The sequence below is a fragment of the Mesitornis unicolor genome, unplaced genomic scaffold, assembly GCF_000695765.1.
Source record: "Mesitornis unicolor isolate BGI_N332 unplaced genomic scaffold, ASM69576v1 scaffold43723, whole genome shotgun sequence".
Lineage (NCBI taxonomy): Eukaryota > Metazoa > Chordata > Aves > Mesitornithiformes > Mesitornithidae > Mesitornis > Mesitornis unicolor.
Genome location: NW_010177777.1, coordinates 57,282 through 80,535, shown reverse-complemented (window position 1 = coordinate 80,535; position 23,254 = coordinate 57,282). Strand labels below are relative to the sequence as shown.

The 23,254-nt window shown below is 37.9% G+C and overlaps 1 protein-coding gene across 1 annotated transcript in view; it reads right to left on the bottom strand.

The window, feature by feature from the left end:
- Positions 1 to 3,010: 3,010 nt before the first annotated feature.
- The window catches only part of TMEM245 (transmembrane protein 245), a gene marked incomplete at its 5' end in the record, with an annotated part of 67,141 nt that continues 46,897 nt past the window's right edge, over positions 3,011 to 23,254 (bottom strand). The window contains 4 exons of the mRNA XM_010182197.1: positions 3,011 to 3,291; positions 4,317 to 4,511; positions 7,334 to 7,508; positions 9,307 to 9,407. Of these exons, the coding sequence (XP_010180499.1) occupies positions 3,246 to 3,291; positions 4,317 to 4,511; positions 7,334 to 7,508; positions 9,307 to 9,407 (517 nt within the window). The remainder of the gene's footprint in view (positions 3,292 to 4,316; positions 4,512 to 7,333; positions 7,509 to 9,306; positions 9,408 to 23,254) is intronic.

Below are 23,254 nucleotides of genomic sequence, written 5' to 3'. Positions count from 1 at the left end.
GGTCTTTTCCAACCGAGTGATTCTGTGATTTGCTGAGAAAGACTGTACTGGTCTGAAGGTGGTTCCTTCACAGCAACTCTTATTTGAATTTGAAACAGGAAGCATCAATATGAAGCCTCATCTAAAAGTAGGGCAAACTAACAAGACTACATCAGATGTGAATTCTCTATACAAAATCATTTATCTTCATGTTGGGAAAGGAATATTTCAAAATAGCAATGTTCTCCTCAACTGATTTTACTGATTTCCTGTTATTGAAGACAACTATGTCTGAAATAGCATTTAAATCTTCACAGCAGAGACCTTTCTTTGGTCTAAGGTCAAGCGAAGGGGGCTGGAGAAGAGGAAAACTTAAAAACAAAAGAATGCTTTATAATGAGTCCTTAAAATGACTATTTTGAGTACCATAGAAATCTGAAAGACTGTCTCAGAAATAACTAGGATGGCAAATGTGGACAACAGAAATGCCTCGACCAGTGAGTAAAGAGGAGCAATGTAGAAATACATTAGAGATGCATATTTCTTGCTAGCAATTTTCTTTAAATGCTGTCTACAAGAGGCTATACTGAGCACACAATATTTCAGTGCAAAATACTGAACTAAAAAAGTAATAATTTTCCCAAGCATCACAGTGTGCTCACAGAATCACAGAACGTTAGGGATTGGAAGGGACCTCAAAAGATCATCTAGTCCAATCCCCCTGCCGGAGCAGGAACACCTAGATGAGGTTGCACAGGAAGGCGTCCAGGCGGGTTTTGAATGTCTCCAGAGAAGGAGACTCCACAACCTCTCTGGGCAGCCTGGTCCAGTGCTCTGTCACCCTCACTGAGAAGAAGTTTCTTCTCAAATTTAAGTGGAACCTCCTGTGTTCCAGTTTGTGTCCGTTACCCCTTGTCTTATCATTGCTTGTCACCTAGAAGAGCCTGGCTCCATCCTCGTGACACTCACCCTTTAAATATTTATAAACATGAATGAGGTCTCCCCTCAGTCTCCTCTTCTGCAAACTGAAGAGACCCAGCTCCCTCAGCCTTTCCACAATAAGGGAGATGCTCCACTCCCTTAATCATCTTTGCAGCCCTACGCTGGACTCTCTCCAGCAGTTCCCTGTCCTTCTTGAACTGAGGGACTTCAAGCTGGTTAGTGTGTTGGGGGAATACTTAGGGACAGTCTCAGGTTCTTTGTCATCCTCCACCCTAGCCAGCAACAACAGTAAAACAGTGCTTCTTTAAAGATTTTACGTGATCCTCACAACCAAGGAAAATTAAAACACAGGACAGTTACTTAATTCAAGCAATATACCCTTCTTTTTCAGCTAGTTGAAACTGATGTGTAGGTCTTTCAGAACTAAAATGTTAAGCGCGATGTTTCTGTATGTCAAAGAACTTGAGTCAAACCACTAAATTAAGCCTGAGTCTGTCCTCCAAACACATACCTGCAAGTTTGCAAATGCAACACCAGTATGCTTGAAACCCCCCATTTAAACATAAAGTTTCATTAGTAAAATTGCAGCAGCTGATTTCGAGAATCTGAGGAGTAGGGTATTTGTGTCTTAGTAGGCAGCTTGTTTATTGCAAACCTTTACCAGGACTTTCTTGCTAAGTAGCAAAGCACATTCCCATCACTTTCTATGATAATGTAGTTTTAGAAACAGTGTGAAAACACAGGCAATATCATGAAACATGAGCCTTCTAAATCTATCTTCTGCAACTTGAATAAATCAAACATCAAATTTACCAAGAGCTGTTTGTACACAAATCTTAGATAACCTTATCCCTAGATAAGAACAGATTTTTGTTCCAACAGTCGCATTAACCATCAAAAACAAATGCAAGGCATCCCTGTATTTTGAATAACTCATTATCGATCAAACTCCTAAATAAACTCAAGAGAAGATACTAGAAACTGAAAGTTGGTTCTTTGGTTAAGCATGTACATCTGCTACTTTGTACCTAGGGCCTCACTGTATTTGTGTAAAAGCTGTTTGAGTTTTTCTACCAAAAAACCCACTTCCATTTATAAAAAGGATCCACTTATTAAGATTCATTGTGTCAAAATATTTCAATAACCAATACAAAATAATTGTCACCAAAACTGCAATTTAAGCAAAACTATGTATAGAAGAAACGCATTAGAGTAGTTTCATGCTGTGACCTAGGTAACGTTTCAGGAATTTAAGAACCCTGTTTATTAAGATATATCTTAATATGTAACATGTATCTTATATCTTATTAAGATATCTAGCCAGAGGCTTACAGGAGGAAAAAAATCAAACTAAACTAAAACAAAACCCATATTCTCTCCCCTACTTCTTTTGAAGGAAACTTTTATTTGTTTGAAAAGTTAACTGAACTCAGTCACAGCATTTGAAAACCAACATTAAACAACCTCCATTCAATGTCTTCCTGCTACTGGAAGTAGACATCACAATTGTACATTACCTCTGCCTGAAAATACTTAAGGCCTTTGTTTAAATTTGGTTAACAAGATGACTCCACTGGGATGGTGGGTAAACAGCAAAATACTCAGATCTCACTGCAAATGAGGGCAAGATTTAAGCTATTTCAATAACTCCTTCTCTTTCAATATGAGGAAAACTCACATTTAACAGTTTGCATATCTACTAATTTCAAGAAGATATTAGAAATACCAGTCTCCAACAACATTAGATTTCAGTGTGTATAACAGTATAATATTTAGGTGTTATTACAACTTACAGTGGTCAAAGTCTCCAACGAAATACTTTGAGCAGCAGCAAATAATTATATTCTACTTGTTATTTAACAATGAGTGGTTTATACCTTTTTTGCCACCAGATTAACTGAGAACAAATAATTTGGAATTAGCTTTCTTTAAAGATACTACAATTTAATAACACAAATAATCCAATAAATAAAAGCCAAGTCAGTCATTTCAGCAGATAAGATGCTATCCACTCCAGTGGATATACCTGTCCTCTTAACCATTCTTTTTATAAAGACAGAGAATCTTCAAGGTCTTCAACAAGGCAGTTGAACCGTGTGTTAGGATGCAAAGCCATGAGAAGTAGACATTCTCTCCTGAAGAGGCAAAGTGCTCAGTAAGGCCAGCAGATTTTTGAGAAGTGGTTTCTCCTAAAACCCAAGCTTTGCTTCCTGGTGAGCTGCTCCTAGGCACAGCTGGAATAGGACAGAAGGCCATGGCTGTTGGAACTCAAGACAGAAGACAGCGACTCTCTCATGTCAAACAGATGCAGCACAGCACCTTCATCACTCTTCAGCCATTTTCATCTCCTCAGGACTCTCTCGTGGTGACCTGGAGGGCAGTAAGGAAAGGAAGAAAAAAAAATTAAGAAAAAGAGAGTAAGACTCAAATATGTCGAGCAATTACAAATATCGAGCTCCTTACAAATGAATCCGGAAACAAACACTGTGTATACTGTGGAAAGCTTTATCTACGGTGTACACACCAAAGTCTTGGAACATAACATCTACAAGTCAGAGACTACAGACAGGTCCAATTAGTGGTTTTTCTCCTAAATGCCTATATGAAAGATGGCAGCATTATTCACGTGAACGAAGCAAAGAATTATTTCTGATGAGCACAGAATCCTCTTTAAGATACATATATAATGAGTTAACCTACGTAATTGAACAAGACACTAGAGACACTAAAATGGCTACTGTCATTAATAACTTCACAATATGATTTCCAGCTCTAATTAAGAATTCAATTAGGAGTTTATTCATCCCATTCCTTAACTGCACAGTTTAAAGATACATTTCTATATTCCACAGTCAGTAACTTCAATAAAGAGATTAATCAAGATCTTACTTTTAATGGAATAATGGGATATAACGTTATCTCATTTTTTTAAATTTCAAGTATGTTTATCTATATTTTGCAGTATTGTTCAGTAACACAAAAATGCAGTATTTGTAGGCAGGCCTCATTAAGGAAAATGAACACTATTAGATACCCATGAATAGTAGTTTTAGACTAAAAAGGGATGTTCAAGCATCTCCTAGCACAACTGCAACACATAAATTACAGGATACAAAGGTATTAACAGTGAATTTTCTAAAACAGCCTTCTCTAAGAAGCTGAGAGACATTAAACAAACATTTCAAGTATACAAGTTCCAGTGAGTTTTTTACTTCACCGTAATTTTTATGTTTGGAATACAGGATAGCTGAATCCTCTCCAAATACTTTAATATGTACGTAGGAGCGTACACACACTCGTATGTAAAACTCATGCACACATTCTCTATACCTATGTGCATACACACTGATCCACGTAAAAACATAATGTGTACACGGAAGACATTTATAACTTACCGGTAAATCTGTAATGGCCATGCTGCTTGTGATGGAGTGGGCACTGAGTTTGTTGGACTCACCAACATGGCACTGTATATGTTGGAAGCAACCACAAGTATGCAAAGTAGAATTGGTCCTATGATGGCTCCTTCCAGCCCCAGGTAATATGCTCCACCAGCTACCGCAAGACCCGTCAGATAAGGATGACCCCCTCTGGAATTATGGCACAAGCCGAATAAAATTAAAATAAGAACAGCAACCAGCATTCTATTATGAAATCTGAATTAACCATAAGGTTTTATTAAGCTAAGAAAATGATAGCTAGCCATAGATACACATATTTACACTATAAACTGTTGTTTGAATGGTGGCACAAATATTCCAGGCTGTATTTTGCGCTATATTTGCACACAGATCAAGTAATGTTTTATAGTATACAATGCAATATCCACAGTGGTGCAGCTACTTTATAGATATCTGCTGAAGAATATCAGAAGGAGTTAGTGGCAAAACCATTTCCATTTTGAAAACAGAAAGATGACTGTTTACAAAGACTGCTCATGCATCATGGCCAAGAACTGTTAAATTTTAAGACAACTATCAACATATACGAGAGCCCTTGAGCAACAACATTAATTTACATGATGACAGCAACTTGCATTGCATTCTTTCAAGAACAGTTAGTGCATATTCTTTGAATAAAGAGTCATGTCTTCTTGGTTTGTTCTAAACCAACCTCTGACTGAGTGTCTGTTCTGATCACTTGTGATGTTTCCAGATGAGAAACAAAACCAGATTTTTATGAACATACTAATATTTACTGGAAAGTTGAGGTCAATGGAGCTTTTTGGTAAGAACTATTAAGGTAGGAAGTAAACCATTCTGTTTCTTTTCCGTGTTCCAGTTCAGACACACAACATGAATCCGACCAACAGCATTTACACAAAACCTGCTTATGATGCTTATATAATCTATATAGCTAAAACAATGATGGTAATATGGAATGATATAAGAAACACTACAGTTGAAACTTAGCACCCAATTTTCAGGAAGTTGCTCTAAATTCTGAGTGCACTGGAGTTGAAAATACCAGCCAGTCAGTTTAGAGTTCCAGCAGTTTCTGCCAGCTGTCTACCATGGTCCTGACTTCTACCCAACTCTGACAATGGCTGTCTTTTGTCTTCATCACAACTGTGAGGAGAATGAGACCAAGAAACATGACCTATTACATCATATACACCTCACTCAATCATGTCTTACCTAGATCAAATTTAACCTACTGGTAGGGTCAGATTGGTTTTTTTTGAAGGGACAGATTTGACCTTAAAGTTTTATGTTTCTTCAACAGTAGACACATGATTCATTTCTAAACCTTTAAAAACATTATTCCTCCCCCCCTCCCCCAGCATTTGCATCAGTTCAAACATTCTTCTGGCTAGTTTGCCAAATCAAACAACAGGTCATCTGATGGAACAGGACTACGGTATAAATTTAATGCATTCAGAAAACCCTGCATAACCTAATTATAGCTATTTCCATCTAATCTGCAAGACAGCAGGATGCTTACTGTTCTATTTAATGGGAAGAATAAAATTTTGCTCCACCGCCAGAAAATCTATTCCTGCCACATATATTCTCTGGACAGTAAACAGAGCCTGCATCCCCTACAGTAAAAAAATGCATTCTATTAAGTAGAAGAATTATTGGCTGGTTAAATAGCTACTGGTCTTAAGTTTACCCATGATTCCTTGTTGGGAAAAAAAATTGTAATTTCATTATACTTCACTGTTTAATTCATGCAAAATAACTAGTGCCACAGTCTAGGAAAATTATTCATAATATTCTGCACATTATCATTAAGTTCTCCCTGTTCAGTGTAATTATATTTTGTAGACAAAAAAAATAATTTCCAATTTAATGCAGAACAGAAACACTTAATGTTCTTGTTCTACATTAACTCTACTATAACAAAAGTCAACACAAATGAGGGACTATTACCAGCACATAACTAAGTCTGGACCATGACTTAAAACACAGACTGACTGGACAGCCACACCTTTTCATTAGAAGCTCTCAATTGAAAGCGTTTTCTGGGATTGTTGTTGATGATCAAAACTGTAGCAGTAACTAGAGGAGTACAACTTCATATCTACCTTGCATTTGGTTGTGAACTTGTCTTGCACATACGAAACTTCACAGTTCCTATCTTTGCCAGCTGTTAAACAGCACTTCTTTATCTTCTAATCTGAACTGCATAAAGGGATTCACTAGATGTTTCGGCTCAGTTGTACCCCAGATACCACTGTAGACATTGACTTTGTTGCCATAGTTCGAAGTCTGTTTCTCTGTGTACAAACTCAAAGCTGAAACCAGGAGTCATTTCAAGTCAATAGAGGCAGCCAAACATCTAGCAAGATTTTTCAAGAAATCTCTGCCTACCTCCCACAGCTGAAAACCAGCACTGGCTACAGTCTCAGTAGAAGCCTATCTCCAGTTTCACAATTTCATCTGTCTCAATACACTAAAGATCAATCCATAATCAACACATTTTTATGCTGGGGTACAGTAGCACAACATAAAGACTGGCTTCAAAAAATCCTCAAAATTCTCCCAATCCATTCTGAAAAATTCAAATATTTTTTTCCAGTCCCTAATTAGCTCATGGATTTCTTGTTTGTTTTGCAGCGTCATGTGGCATTAGTGACAGAGGAAAATGTTACATGTCTTTAGTCAATTATTAGATATATAGCAACTGTATTCTTAGGATTACTTTACCAATCAAAACAGTTGATTTTGCTGACTTTGAGAACGAGTTCAAGACCTCTGAAGTAACAAAGTACACAAAAAAGAGGCCTGAGAAGGTAAATGTACTTAGGACAGAAAGACTTCTTACTATAAAATGGTATCATTACATCTATTTCTATGCTTGAAGATACTGTTCTACTTACTTCAAAAAAGTAAGTTTAACTAAAGGCAGCAGTGATTGTTAAGCATTTTTGCAATATGTAGCTTTAAGAAGTCTTCAGTGTACTTACCCTGATATATCTGAATAAATTGCTGTATCTACAAAATAGGTTGGCAAGAGGTGAAAAACCAAGAGCAAAATGGCTTTGCATCCCTGTCCTTGTACAAGCCACAAATCGAGGACTGCAGGAATGGCTGCCCAGTATGTCCCCAGAAATGGCACTGCTCCAAGGATTGCTGCCAATGCTAGAGCACACAGAAGCAAAGGTGAGAAAAATATCAGAGAAACAGATTTCACAAATATATCTACAGTTAAATTCTGACACTTTTGCTACACTGGTAGTCCCATTTCAATCAATTGTTGTAAAAAAAGGGCCACATATGGCTCTTGGTGTCTTATAGCTGTGGTTTTGGGCAAAAAGACAATGACACTATTCCCCATACAGAAAAGCTTCACCAACTGTCAGTCACAAAGAGTTACTTCAAAAAGAAGCACCAATTCAGAAAAATGTAAACTTATATCCACCATGCACATTTCAAACTTTTATATAACCACAAATTAGCAATTGTGTGCAAGAAAGTATACAAACAGAAGTCTCACAAGGCACTGCAACTCACCACATCTCCTGCACTCAACCATAATAATGTTGGCAGTACTGTGAGAAGCCAGGCAAATATAAAGCCAATGACTTCTGTAGTTCTGTGTGCACACAAGTACACACAGGCATATACCTTTCTGCTTAAACAAATAACCCTTGTAATCTAAAGTGATGCAATACTGCTGCATTCTGATTTAATGCAACAGGAATGAACATGATACCAAAAAAAATTAAAACATCAGTTTCTTGCTATTTTCTGGTCTTATTACCCAGAAGGCAAAAACTTCCAAAGATTTTGCATATAACTGAAAGAAACAGAACTATTATCTTTTAAGTAGATCTAATGACAACCAGTGCCTTTAAGATAGTTGCACTTTATGGGACAGGCATTTCCTATTATAGAATAGTGTGGTTTGTTGCTTTATAGCTTCCCTTTTCAATTTCTCATACATGAAAGTACATTTTAAAAATTATTACTATTATTATTATTATTGGAAGAGACGCAAAAGAGGAAGAGGGGAGAAGATTTTCCAGTGAAAACTGTTCAGCCATTTCCAAAGCTAAGATTAAAAGAATAACAGAAAACCAAAAGCTGGTAAAACAGTGTGGCAATAGCATTAAGAATAAGAAGCACGCATCTTCATGATACCACATCTTCCCAAGTGTAGGCATCTTGAAAAATCAGCACCTGTTAACTATGGAAGAAACAAAAGCCAAGGGAGGCAGCATGAGGCTGAACTTGTAAAGAACTGGACTGTATAGAAAAAGGAAAAATACATCCAGCATAAAATAGCTGGCAGGGTACATGTTACAAAAACAGAAAAAGGTGAGACTCAGAGCTAAGATAGCAATCAGGGGCTTATCTCCACCCTACCCTGGCCATCCTGAAACACCCTAGAGTAAGTGTTCAGCAGTGCTACACAAATTCACAGTTGGAACTAAAGATTTTGAAAGTAAGAGCTATGAAAAAGCTGTACAGACTTCATAGAATAATTACATCTACGGTAGTTTAAATTAAAATTGGAAGAATCAATCAATGCTAAGTTCTTTGGAACCACAATGCGTATCACAAAAGTATTAAACTTGTCATAGTATTTTCATAGTGGGGTTTGAACAATAAACAGGAAATAAAAATGAGGTTACGTATTGAATAGGGAATAAAGAAATAAATCTGAATAGCTACTCATTTAGTTCATTCCATGTATTGAGTTCATCGATAGACTCAGGTGTTATGATAAAAAGTAGCCAAATCTGTATTAAGACAAATTGTATTAAGACACTTGCACAAATCAACCATTTCAGGTTGCCTGTGCAACTCTGATTCTGATAGTTACCAGTTTCTGATTTAATGTCACTTAAAAATCATTTCACACTTAATCCTATTGACCTCGTGCAATAAATATGTAATATTATCTATAAATAATTATAATTGTTCAAGTTCTCACCAGATGGTATGAAGACTATGTTAATCCCAAATATAGTGTGAGTCAGCCAGGTGTAGAGCCCATAGAACCCAGCCATCTTGAGGGAAGCATCGAATACACCTCTAAAACAATCAAAGAAACACTGTTAAACTTTATTGGCGATAAAATTCTGGAAACTATAGAGATATACACAAGCTGCTTTGAAAAACTGCAAAGCCATTAGTGCCACAAATAACACAACTCAAAACGTAACACTAAACCTTTTATGCACTTTTGCCCTATGTAAAGAATAAGCATCCATTACATCTGTCATTTAAGGCATTTAGACACAAAACCCCAGACTGTTCTTCACTCTACAATGGATTCCAGGGATAAACTCCTTGAAAGAAACCATTCAGGCATCAGAGCACATCGTCTATCAAAAATAACCTTTTATCTATGAGAGGCAGTACCATTCTAAGCATGAATTACTTTCTTTGCCCTTTTCCGTTTCTACCTGTTCATTCATTATCTGCTCACATTTCTATACCTGCTTGTTCTCATTGGATTAAAACCACTGGTCAATGAAGTGAAATAGGCTGCTTAAACTCTCACTTTCCTACATACTTACATGCCTTTCTGGATGAAAAATAATTGAGCACCTTCTATTCATTACTGGGTTTTAGCCTCAGTATCTTTATACTCCTAGCTTTTAGGTTGCTTACTAGGCTACATTTCTAAAACCAAATAGGAAGTCTGGTAATCTGATTCAGTCCTGTTGAATCTACGCCCAAAATGCTGGCTGCAAAACAGAGTTCTCCTCTCCCAAGGGTGACCACAGCTTCATGAGACAGCACTTGCGTACTTTACACACGTGGACTATCCCATAACTGAAGTGAAAACCTGTGCCTTAGGACTACAGTCACAAAAATTACACTCTAACACTGGTATATCTCACCATTGTACTCAGCCAGTTTTTCATCTTTATTTGAAAAAGGCACAAAGTTTCCTGAAACCACTATTTCAGCTTGGATCTATGTAACCAAACTATCCCTAGCAAGTTTCTCTCCTCAGAACAGTCCTAACAGTTAAACCATTGCAGAAGTAGTGGCACACACACCTATCAGCAAAGAGAAATGCAGATGTTGCTGATGTTAAATTCCAATTTTATATTTCATGCTTTTTCTTTCGCCACTTGTGTCCCTGCAGTTTTGGGAAGTCTGACAGGAGGGCAGAGAAAACAGAAAGATGTGCAACAGAAATCACGGAGCCAGATGTTTACTGGAAAGGTTTCCATTGCACAGTGTGCACAGAAAACAGCTCTTTCTGGAACTAAAGCCTCCAAGAGCACAGATTATTTCCTCTGTTGCATTGATAAACCCTTCTCGAAAAGAAACCCTCTCTGCTATTAAACTACCAGTAGCACCTTCTCTGCTGAACTATCAGCAAAGATTCCAAGACTCCTAGTTTTTGCTTTTTCGGGAACTCTGCCCAATATTATTTCCATGGGCAGTCTGCCCTCCTTTCCCACCTAGAGGCACACATAGGTTCCCAAATGACTGCCTAATCAAAATTACCTTATTTAAAATTCACCCACGGGAAGTAAAAAGTGCATAATAAACCTTGCACATCAACACTGGTGTTCAAAATGTGAGATCCTATTAACAGATTACCTAGGAACAGGCGTGGTCAGTCGTTTTCCACTCAAAAAGAGAGAAAGGGAAAACATGGGAAAAAAGCAAGCTTTAAAGAACGACCTGAAATAGCAAATACAGTTTTTGACAGACCAATATTATGTGGTGTGTGAAGAAGGGGAAGGAATATTTATAAATATGTGGTGGAAACAGTAAAAACTGCCTGAATACCTTGCAATTTAGATAAACTACTATAATATTGTAAGTGGAAAATCATAGACAAAAATATATAGAATCTACAGATTTTGAAGAGTGAAATACTCACCTGTACTTTAGTCATAAGAAAAGTAAAGTTCTGGTGTAAAAAAAAAAAATTGGCAAGGAGGAGAAAAGACCCCAAAAACCAAAGCCACAGTAAGAAATCTAAATGTGAGTTTGCATTAAAAATTCAAGATGTTTTCATACTTAGCTATTCAGAAGTCTTAATTTTCTGCATTTTCTGTGACATTTAATTCATCTTTGCTCTTTCTGATTATATCAAAGGAGCATAATGTTTTTTTAACAAGAACTTGGTTATTTACTGACACTGATTCTGTCAACCATGAAGTATAAACACCCTACAAGAAGTGGGAAAAAATAACCTATCAACTTTTTATTTCAGGATACTTTACACAAACAGAGGGCTAAATATCACTTTAATACATACTTGCAAGTTATCTGCAGTTAGATTTTCACTTTAAGAACTGAGAACATGAACAATTACAGCTGGGTCTTTGGTAACGGAAGAACCTAGGTAGCTGGAGAAATGAAGTACTGTTGGCCCTGCGACAACCATGAGGATGTAACAAAAAAGCCCATCACTTCTCCTGGTTGCAATTAAGATACGTCTGTTCCCACTAAACCCTTATGCTCTCATCAAGCCAACTTCCTCAGCCTTCTTGGTCTTATAAATCTTAGATTTGTCCCATTAAAATCTCTTTGCACTATAAAGAAGGTATCTTGCAATTTCTGAAACCCTTCATTGGTGACACAACATTTTCAACTTTTTTTAATGCCATTTGCCAGGTTCTTCCAAAACAAAGCCAAAAAGTAAAAAAACTCCAATGTCTCCAGAACAATTTGCTTGAATGAGTTACGTAAATCTAAATCTAAATATTTAATAGCAAATTGCAACATACTATAATTAAGTCTTCAAGTAAATCTTTTTCCTTTCAATCAAACAGGAATTGTGGCACAAATACATTTCAGTTCTCAAAAATATTTTAGAATTGTCCTTGAAGCATATCCTTTTATTTCCCATAAGGATGTTTTCTGTACTGCAGTAAAATTAACAAGATCTTAGTAACTTCTGTAAGTATGCCCCAAAACTGCATTTCAGTATACAGGAGATGCCTCTGGCTTGAGGCAGGTATCCGAGGTATCACTTTCACTTGAAATGAAAATATCCATCTACAAGTACAGGAAAGACTTACTTCCTAACAAGCAATCATTTTAGATTTCCCCCCAGAGACTACAAAAGAAGGGAGGACAGTCTTATTATTGTAAAAGAAGGAAAGACAACAACCCAGAAAAATTATTCCATCAGCCAGAATTACCCCTGCGGTCAATTTAACTACGTTAGGGAGTAATGGCAAAACTGGTTCTCATTCATCAGAAAGCATCCAAAACTGCCATTCCAATTTACACAGTCTTCACATTTCAGTACATCATTTTTATCCTCAGATTAATTTTATTCAGATGGAAATGTCATGTCTACCATGTCTTTTGCTGTCGTAGTTGTGCAACGTATAAGAAAATTTTACACTGTTAAGTCCATTATTCATTACGGACAGACTAGCAGAATAACAGAAAACTTAATCATGGACTAACAGGTATGTCCTGTTCTGGTGTCCTTCTGCAAGTTGATGTGTAATATATTTCAACAGCAAAATAGCATTTACCTCTAAAAGGCTGTAGACAAGTACAGCATCTCTCTAGCTCCTCGCATCTAGCACACACAAGCAATAAGGGGAAAGGAGAAGGCACCACAGAGTGCTGAGAAGCTGTGAGGTGCCAGTGGTCAAGCAGGAAGCGAGAGGAGGTTATACTTAATTTCATTCTCCCCCTCCCTCACCTCTCTTTACATCTTCCCCAACTAGTGAAAACACTCATCAGAATCTGCATGAACAGTCTGCTTTAGCTACCCTGCACCTGTGATACCAGATCTTAAGGATGATGGGGTATGCTAGTGCAAACGCTGAATGAATTTGTTATCATCTGTGAAATGCAGACCTTCCTGGGGAAGTGATGACAGTAAATTAATTTCATTTCTTAATACATTATTGGCATACATATAGCTTCCTTTTATATACAGGAGTAATTGTACGTTTCAGCAATCAGAAAATCCAGTTGCTGCTCATGTCTCACTTTGGCACTGTATCTGGATAAACCACTTTACCTGCAAGAGCTGTCATCTCCAAATGTGTAATTTATAAGCACTTTATCGCAATTTGGTGTCAGGCATATTTAGACATACATATTCCATTTTACTGAGCTTTGAAAAGCATGTGAAATTAAAAAAAATAAAAAATAAAAATCAGAGGATATGGGTCATACTTCACATTATTCAGATTAAAAAGGAAGAAACTTCTGGCAAATTGACAAATGTTTCTGCATAGTTGGCCCAAATGTTGTGGGGTTTTTTTGTTTGTTTGTTTTTTGTTTGGTTGGGTTTTTTTTGTTAAAGTTCTTTCTACTTCATTGAAAAGCTAGGGAATTCAGTTGTAGATTTAACAAGTGCCATCTTTCCATTTTACTGTTTTAGTGGGGTTTAGTGATTTTACTGATTTTAGTGATTTTACTTTTACTGATTTGCCATAAAATGTCTTCAGCTTCCCCTTTGATTCTAATGAAGTTTACATTAAATGTATGGCCACCTAAATTCAGGTTCACTTCACAGAGCCTGCAGGTAAGGTTTGTTCACCATTAGTGACACCATGAAATTTCAAAAATGTCAACCTAACACTGCAACAACCCCAGTTCAAAGGAAAGAGGCAGAAAAGGGAAAGCTGCTGGGATGCTGACCATACCTCAAGCTTCAACTCACAGTATTTCTTTTTTTGACCTCAGAGTTAATTTGATTTTCCAGATCTCTGTTCCCAGAGCACTGGAGGAAACATGAGCATATGGGCTGAAATGATGAGAATTGGAGTTTCCAGAAAGATTAGAGTAACCGTATATTAAGTTCAGAAGAGAAATTTACTGGTTACTATATTAAATTTATAATGAAGGCTTACTGACCCTGGCAGTTGAACAGGCATAAGAGAAAACACTAGACAAAAGTGACATTTGTCTTTGGAAGCATTTTCAAGAATTAGCAATTCCCTAAATACCTCACAAAATACTTTACAAGCCATACCAAGGTTTACAATCCAATTAAAATGCAAGTTTGATAACAGGAACACCCTAAGTAAAAAATACTATTAGGAAAGGACAATTTTAGTCTTTTGTCATCTTCTTTATGCCACTGATGTTTGGTATTTTCCCATATTCTCCAAGTAGACATTACATGGATTTTACTGTATCCTTGTTGCAAAATCTTCCTGTACGCAGAGCTGACTGATTCAAATGATGCTTTAAGAAACTTCAACTACTCAATTTCCTTTGAGAATACAACCTCTACATCTTAAAAAGTAGAGGGTTTGAGGTATAAAAGCAAATGCAATGCATTCCAAACTTCACAGCACAGTTTCACGCTATTTCAAATCAGATTAAATGAGCACTGCCACAAGAGCCTTCCCATTGCCCTGTTCTCAAACATTCATTTCTGCCCCAGACCACCCTTTCTCTGTCTACCTGCCAGCACAGCCTTTTTTATGCGCCACAACAGTTTTTTACAGTGAGTTCAGCTAATAAGTCTCTGAATAAAAATTACTTTACTATTATTCAGCCAATAACTAGATCTCAGCTCTCCACTCCCCACCAGGAAAGAAGCCAGCACACTTGTGGCTGGAGGGCAGGAACTCTTCTTTGCACAACGTGCAGTCTTATCCCAGCTGAAACTAACAGCCGCTGTCACCACAACTTCAAAACCAAGTAACTCATTTTCATCCTTCAGATACCACCAAGATCTGTGGCAGAGGACAAGCTACCAGTGACAATCAAAGGACAGCTCTTATCTTAAAAAGGACTGAAGTATTCTTCTTCTACACTGGTCCCCCAGATTTCAAGTGATCACTGGGAGAACACTGAGAAACAAAATGACTCAGAGAACACCTCTTAAGTTGTTCACTTTAAGAGTTCTATTCTTTTTTAGGAATAAAAAAGACCCTCATTATTTTTCAGTTTCGAATTGCACGTGAAAAAAAGCAAAGAGCACACCAAGGCAAATTCCAGCTATGAATAAAGTAGAAGTGGCAGTAAGTGTTTCTTGACAGAATAAGACTTGTCTCAGGAGCAATATAAATATGCAAATGATTTTCAGAGACAACTCCATGACAAGATTTCAACAGTTTTGCTGTTGCAATTAATTTCTCCTTAGGAATGATACAACTGAACAAAGAGAGGTAACAGCTCCAACATACGGAGGCTTGTAATGGCACTAGTCAGATAAAGTGATACAGTCTTGAACAAAGCATAGGCCCTTGGGATAGTGTAACTGATGTAAATACTACACCTCTCAAGGCAGGACAGGGCTCCAGTGACACTATCAAACAGTGGCAACTAGCCTAAAGGACACAGCAGCAAACAGACTTTCTTCTAAAACAGAGAAACATCTACATTCTCTGAAAAAGAACAATTAACGTAGTCCAACCTGTAAGAAATTCTACATCTGATTATTTCTTCACAATACTTCTGTATTTTAATATTTTTAATTATTTTTACTGACTATTTTTGCCTGTCCTAGTCACATATACCACATAAACTTACAATTATTCTTCTGAGAACCACATTTGAAAGCATTAGTTATTTCTGAATCAACTATTTCTAATATTTCCAGTTTTTATCAGGAGCAGACCACGATGCTTACTAAGTGCAGCACACAACTATTCTTAAAATGGATCTTAGAACACATAAACAGCCAAATTAGTTCATCTGCTCAAAGGTCTGTCTAGCCAGCATCCCATCTCCAGTAGAGGCCAGAAGCAGATGCTGAGAGAACAAAAGAAACAGGACAAGCATATTTAACAACCCCCAACATTTTTCCAGTCCCTCTTTCCACCTCAGTGGGGATATAATGATCCTGATGCAGGCTATTTAGTAATCCTCAGTTAATATCTATTCTTAGCCCTGTCCAATCCTGCAAGTTGCTGCAACTACAACATTCTTTGGCAAGACCTTCCCCATGTCTACTGCATCCCAAATGAACCAACACACCCTTTCTTATTTTTTGAAGCTGCTTGCTTCCTTTTTGATGATCCCAAGACTTTATGTTGGAAGAGACCATGAGCAGTCTAACCCAGTCATCCTTTTCACACTGGTTCTGATTTTGCAAACATCACTTGTGTAACATCCTTTTTTCCAGGCTGAAGCGTCCTAACCAGCTCAGTCATTCCTCGTACAGAAACTGATGCATGCCTTCATTCCTTCAATCAGCCTTGGTGCTCTCCTACATTTCTGAGACACAGGAACCAGAATGGCACAAAGTAATCCAAAGTATAGGCAAACCAGAGATTCATAAAATGCGAGTAATATTCTGTGTTTCTGTATGTCTGCTGTAACAAATCCTAATGTTAAAAGACATCTGCCAGGCAGATTAAAGTAACACCATGCACTGAGTCAGCATGCCTACCTGAAGATATAGCTCCCAGGCAGTAACAGTCAGCAGTGGGACCATCAGTTTATGTGTGAAGTTCGGACTGGTTTTCACCCACATGCATCACTTTCATCTACACTACATTTAATCAGTCATTTTATTCCCCATACACTGCTGTCTTTTGAGTTTTTCTACAATCCTACTGCAGTTCCATCATCAGTCTTCATCCCTACCGGCTCAAATAGTTTTGCAGCATCAGTAAGGTGTCCCTCTCTGTCTTCCCCAGCACAATTATGAATAAATGAGATAGTAAAGGTCCTGACCACAATACCACCGTTTAGTCCTGCCCCCTTTTTCTTATCTTTTTAATGGACTATTTATCCATGCAGAAATCTTTATCTCATCACTACTTAATTTCATTGAAAGTCTTTGGAAAGAGATGCTGCAAAAAGCCTTTATGAAACTTTAACAGAATATAGCAGCCAGGTCAACTTGTTAATGGCTTTGCTTGCTGACCACTTCAAAAAACAGGAAGAGTAAGGCAAAACTTCTCTCTGTGAAAACTCCATTGATTCTTTGCAGCTAAATCACATTCACCAGGTGCTGCTACGTCCCTAACTTTAGTTCCTATTAAGCTGCACAGTACCGATGTCCAACTTACATGACCGTGCTTCCTGGGTTCCCTGGAACACTGGAACTTTTTTTTTTTTTTTAATTTTGCCCTTAAGTTTTCTCTGGTGAGTTACTATTCTCCACTTTCAGCAATTTGCTATTGGTCATTTTGTCTGTTTCTTCTACAACCTCTTCTACAGTCACTGTAATTTCTGAGACCCTGCTGCAGCTCACCTGTAAGAAGAATTTTACAGTGTGATTCCCTCCACTTACCTTCACAGCAATGAACACCACACCACCAATTTACCCCCCCCACAACAGCCTGGTTGTTGCTGAGTACTCTTTGCATCCATCCCTCAGCCTCCCTGAGTACTTTTTGCTTTTGCTGCGTATGAAAAGTGGTATTTTGGTTTTAAAGCATTTTGTGGAGCTTTAAGCAAATGAAACAAACTCACCACCACCTTTAGGCCTACTTCTATCTGCTAAAGTTTGATCCTTCTGTTTTCTTTAGCTAAAATTTCAGCTTTTTAAAGGATCGTTTCTCATTTCCTGTGGCCTTTGTTACCTTGCTGATCAGCCACGTGGTCTTCCCTTTAGACATATTCAAGCCTTTCGTAGCTGTTAGGATGCATCGGCACTGTACACTGAGTATTTATTATTCTCCACACCACTTGTAAGGATGTAATTCTTCTAGATACCCATTTTGGCTTGAAAAGTTTATGAATCAGAACAACAGCTAGATGGACTCAATAAAGCTCAAAACCCATTGCAGTCATATTAAGAAACTCCCAGTCTTTTTTCAGATTATTACTATCATAAAGTTATGAATCACAAGCATAGAGAAGAGGGTATTTTGATTGCTTATGCTGGTGGAGAAAATAAATAATGGATTGACCTTATAATCCAACCTAATATGACAAAATAGCAAAAAGCTAAATCTGTGCTGTTAAATCTTTGAAATGTCAGGAAATCCTGAAGTTTTATATCAGCCTTCACGCTGTCTTCTACATTACAATAAATCTGTATTTTACATAGCAGGAATCTAACCAAGGTTATGATAATATATACAGCAACCTTAAAAACACACCTGAAGAATTATTAGATATGCAAGCACAGAATCCTGCAATATGTTACACTAAAAATAATACTCACAGTATCCCGTTTTTCTTAGAAATGCCTGATTGAAGACCTCTTCTTTACATATTGAATAATTCTTTCAGCAACCCTTGTCTTTCCATCCCTCCCAGTTAGCTACTAGGCCTGCCTTAGAAGTAAGTTGAAAAGCCAACTGGCTGAGCTGAATTCCAGATGCGAGTGTCACAGTTATTACTGATACAGTCTGTCACATACCAACTAAGCTTACATTCAAATAAAGATTATAAGTTCTGACATACAAACAACAGTTTTAAAAAGTTGCTGGTGTAGAAAAAGCAGTCTACATACATAACTGCATAAGTGCAATATGTAATTAAACAACTAGTTTCTCAGGCGCAACATAGTTACATTATTCTTAATGACTCTGTGCAGATCTGTGTATGTGTTTAAACGTGCATGCACACGCACAATAACCCACATCCTCTACGTGTTCACAGACACCTTCAGTCTTAAACAAACTGGACGGTCACAGAATTAGAAACTACAAAAACGTACTATGAGAAATTGCTGTTAGAACGCACGCAGGGCACCATCTGGAATATGAGAGGAGCAAATGGCAGAATATTGGCGCTGCCTGATCTAAAACAGGGAAGCCCTCAATAACCCAGCAATGTGTTTGAAAAGACACTATACCAGTCTGCATGGCGTAGAGAACAGAAATGTTGATTTCAGCATCAGATTGTGCTTTTATGCAGTGCCATGAATTAGGTGTAGTAAACTGTAACATTCCTATGGACTTTGTGACATGCTTGTCTCAAACTATTTGTGTATAATAATGAATTTTTCATAGTTTCAGGCAAATTTGGAAAAACAGTAAAGATGAAGCATGAGCGCATGAACTATTTTCTGAAATTTTCTTTGAATCTGTTTTTCTTTGGGTTACTCTTCGCAAAACTTTTTAAAATCAGGCATATGTAAACCAACACAGAGACAGCTGTGTTTAATAACAAGCACTTTCAATGTAAAAGAAAAAGAAAATACAGGTAAAGATTAATCCTTTCTGGGGTTTTTTTGCATACAGGAGAATATTTAAGACAAAAATAGTAGTATGAGCGAGTTGTGTTTATTGCTACTAAAACAATTGGATGAAAAATACTACTGTCTATCCCACTAGGATAATCAGCTTACAGTTGCTGTCAGTTTGGTTCTGCAAACATAATGAAACATTGCAGCATTGCTTCTAGATTTATAGACTACACTCTACTTATTTTCCACTAACTCAACTGAAGCTTTCCTTTCCTTCATGTCATTAAAAAAAAGGACGTAACTGTTATTCCCAGTTTTAGACTAGGAAATTATTTCTTGAAGTCAGAATAATTTTCAATTCTATTCCCATCTCGTAACATACACCATAATTAGTGTTTATAAAAATTTCAGTAGGGTCCTATTAAATGCATTCCTGTGACAAAAGAGGTTTCTGCAAGAGATACTCCTGGTACTAAAGAACATATGTTGCATGCAAAAATTCAGTCAAAACATACTCAGTTAACAGCTGTGTTTGAAAAATTAATCTGAAAGACATCATTAATGTTGCAGTAAAATAAGTTCACACATTTTGCTTTTTCTAAGCATTAGCTTAACATGCTGGAAGATTATTGTTTTCTGTGGGAATTGTATCACCATCTCATTTTCTCCATCATTACTGCCAGGATACCACAGCAAACCAGCTAGATGCTTAAACAGCTGAGATTTTTTGTTTGTTTGTTTGCATGGTAGCTTATTTCAGATTTATTTATTAACATTTAAAGAGAAGTTGAAAAAAACACTAAGAACCTATTTCAGCCATCAAGGCACTATAGGCTTTTTTCATATCAAATTTCTTTGACTTCCTGGCAAATTTCAATTACGGATATGTTTACTATTTCCTCTTTAGAAACAGCTAATATTAGAAGTAACTTTTATATAACCAATGAAAAATCTGATAAAATTTGAGGTATGTGTGGCAAATGAAGAAAATGAAGCAAATAATGATAACCCTTCTCAAATTGAAAACAAACAGTATTCATCTTCCTGGCATTACCCAACAAACTTCCACTAACACACGTTTCAAGGCATCGCTCAAAATACGGATCTGGATTTAAGACCCTTTCACAATGGCATTAGGCCTCACCAAAATCGAAAGCTGCAGTAACTTTAAGCCACAGCCATACCCGTGTGCATGCACTCATGTGAAAGTATCGCACACACTAAATTGCACTGAGGCCGTGACAACATGCAACTTAGTAATGTGCAATATCTCCACCAGAGCAAGCAGAATGGGAGCTTCAGGGAAGAAGGGTATGGTGCATTCAGGAAGAGAACGACATGCTGCTCAGGGAAAGGAAAATGGTTCAGGCAAAGGTGTGCATGCTACTACGTTGGAAACCTGTGAACTCGAGAATTACCACTTCATTCATCCAGGGGAATAAAAATATCCATACAACAGCGCCACCTCCCTATCTCAGGGGGGAAAGACATAACACTCGTACTTATGCAGTGAGGTAGGTGACTTAGGAGCTAACTTGATTTTACAGAACCTTTCTGAACAAATCTCACACTGATCCGTGCAGATAACAATTTTCCTCTGACCCTCAAAATACTACACTGTTAATATAATTACAATGAAAAATTTCACTAACTAGTATTGAGAACAAAAATTATCTAAATCCAGTAAACCAGTCCAAGTGGTTGTCACATTTCTAAAGCAAGTAATCTTCCTACCCCCGACTGAGAGTGCTGCTACAGTCCACAGTCCTCTCCCGATTCCGTTTTCTCCACTGGTTCCCGTAGCTGATGTTTAGTAGGTTCAGAGAAAGAAAAATCATGCATTTACGACATCCACAGGCTACTAAGCACCACTGCCAGTCAAAGGAGACTCTTATACATGATGAAGGTGCAACACTACCTCCATAATTTTTCACATTTTTGTGCCGATACCCACTTAGGAAATACGGAAAACAGGAAAAAAAAAAAAAAAAGAAAAAAACAGCCAGAACAGCAGGAGGTACAGAAGGCAAAGAGCAAATGGAGCATTTATCAAAAAGAAGTAATCGTAACAAAGTGTGGCCACACCAAGAAAATTAAAATTGGAGTGAGAAAGATCCGAAATTAATTGCAAACCAAAGAAAAAAAACAAACAGATAAACCACCAGGGCATGAAGGACCAAAACTATTAGAGAACAGAAGTTATTTTGCTACTGAGGCATTAGCAGTATTTAACATTATTACCATTTTCCTAAATTTTTATTTCCCACCTCATTTGCAGGCAATGGCACATGAAATTCCAACACAGAATTTGGCATTATGAATTGAGTTGCTTTATCTGAAGTAGCACCAGTACTTCACACATCAGCGAGAAAACACATGCTTTGGTACTGATCTTCCTCCCAGGCTTTTTACTGTTTTTTATGATCTTTGCTCTCCTCCCCACAGATTAAATGCTGCCTTCCCCAAGGCACAACCAATCAGGAGAAGCAAAAGCAGTAGTATACGGCAACAAAACGTACACAAGTGCTTACTCTAAAATGATAGGAGCATTTTAATTATGAAACTTATTCAAAACTGGGAAAACTCATTTATTAGCAATTTGCAAAACAACATTTGTTCTATTCCCTGAACACTGTTAGTGTTTGTCTCTGGTCTGCATCAAGAAGAGAAGAGTCTGGGGTGGACCTGACTGGTGCCTACAGCTGAAGGAGCAGCATTAGGCCCAGGAGAAATCACAACTCAATAAAAGGAAAATATCATCACTATGAGGCTGCTCAGACATGGCACAGGGGCCCAGAGGGACTGTGGAGACTCTGTCCTTGAGGGTATCCAAATGTGACTGAATAAAGCCTGGCGCAATGGGATCCAACTGGAGCTGCTCTGAGCAGAAGATTGGACTGCAGACCTCAAAGCATCTCTCCAAACCTCTGTGCTTCTGTGATTCTTTGAACATGAGCTGCCCTGCCTTCCCCAGATGGGAAGTGACACCCACTCCTCCTCTCTCCCTCAGGACTCCCTGCACAAGAGATGGTACCTCTCCACATACCAGGGGCAGGGCCAGGGGATGGGGATGGGGAAGAAGATGCCATGCAACACTTAGCAATCAGCAATTCTTTTATGGGCTACTGGCAGACCTTGTGTAGGCCAGCTGTGCCTCCCTTTCCCACAGGTGGGATGTCTGGATGCTTTGCACCCTCTCAGGCACTGCCAAGGCATGAGGGGTGCAGTCACCCGCAGGGCTCCAGGTGACCTTCCTGGAAAGTAGCTGCGACCATCTTGTTGAGGGGACCGATGTACTTAAGGGCAAATTTAACATCTGGGGTATCGTGAAAGAAACAGATCCAACAAGTGGCTCAAAAGAGGCTGGAAAGCTGTTCTCACCCCAACACAGCTCATAAACCCATCCATGTGGACAGAGAGCTGTCACTGTCTTCGCAAACTGATTGCCAATAAAGTTTGAAAAATAGTTCTAAAACCTATAGCTACTTATAGTCAGGACATTAAAAATCACAACTGCGCTTAGATGAGAGAAACTGCAATGGGAAAAGGTCTTGGTTTCATTAAATGCTTGCTGCATAATGGCTTCAAATTAAGGGATTTCTTGAGCTACAGACACCATTTGCTGACTGCCCTCCTCTTTTTCCTTCATTGACTCTTCTCACAAATAAATGGCAAGGGACACAGAAGAACAGATTTCTGTGACCACATCCAAGTTCCCCAGTCCTTTTCACAAACACATTTTAAGTAAAAGAGCCACAGCAGTGACTGACAACATAGAAGCAGCATATTTTCAAGCCATTTGGTCCATGAGCAAGAGAGATATATCTGCACCTCTTGGCATGAGGTCTGCCCTCCAGACAGACTAGTTATATGCACACTCAGCTTTCTG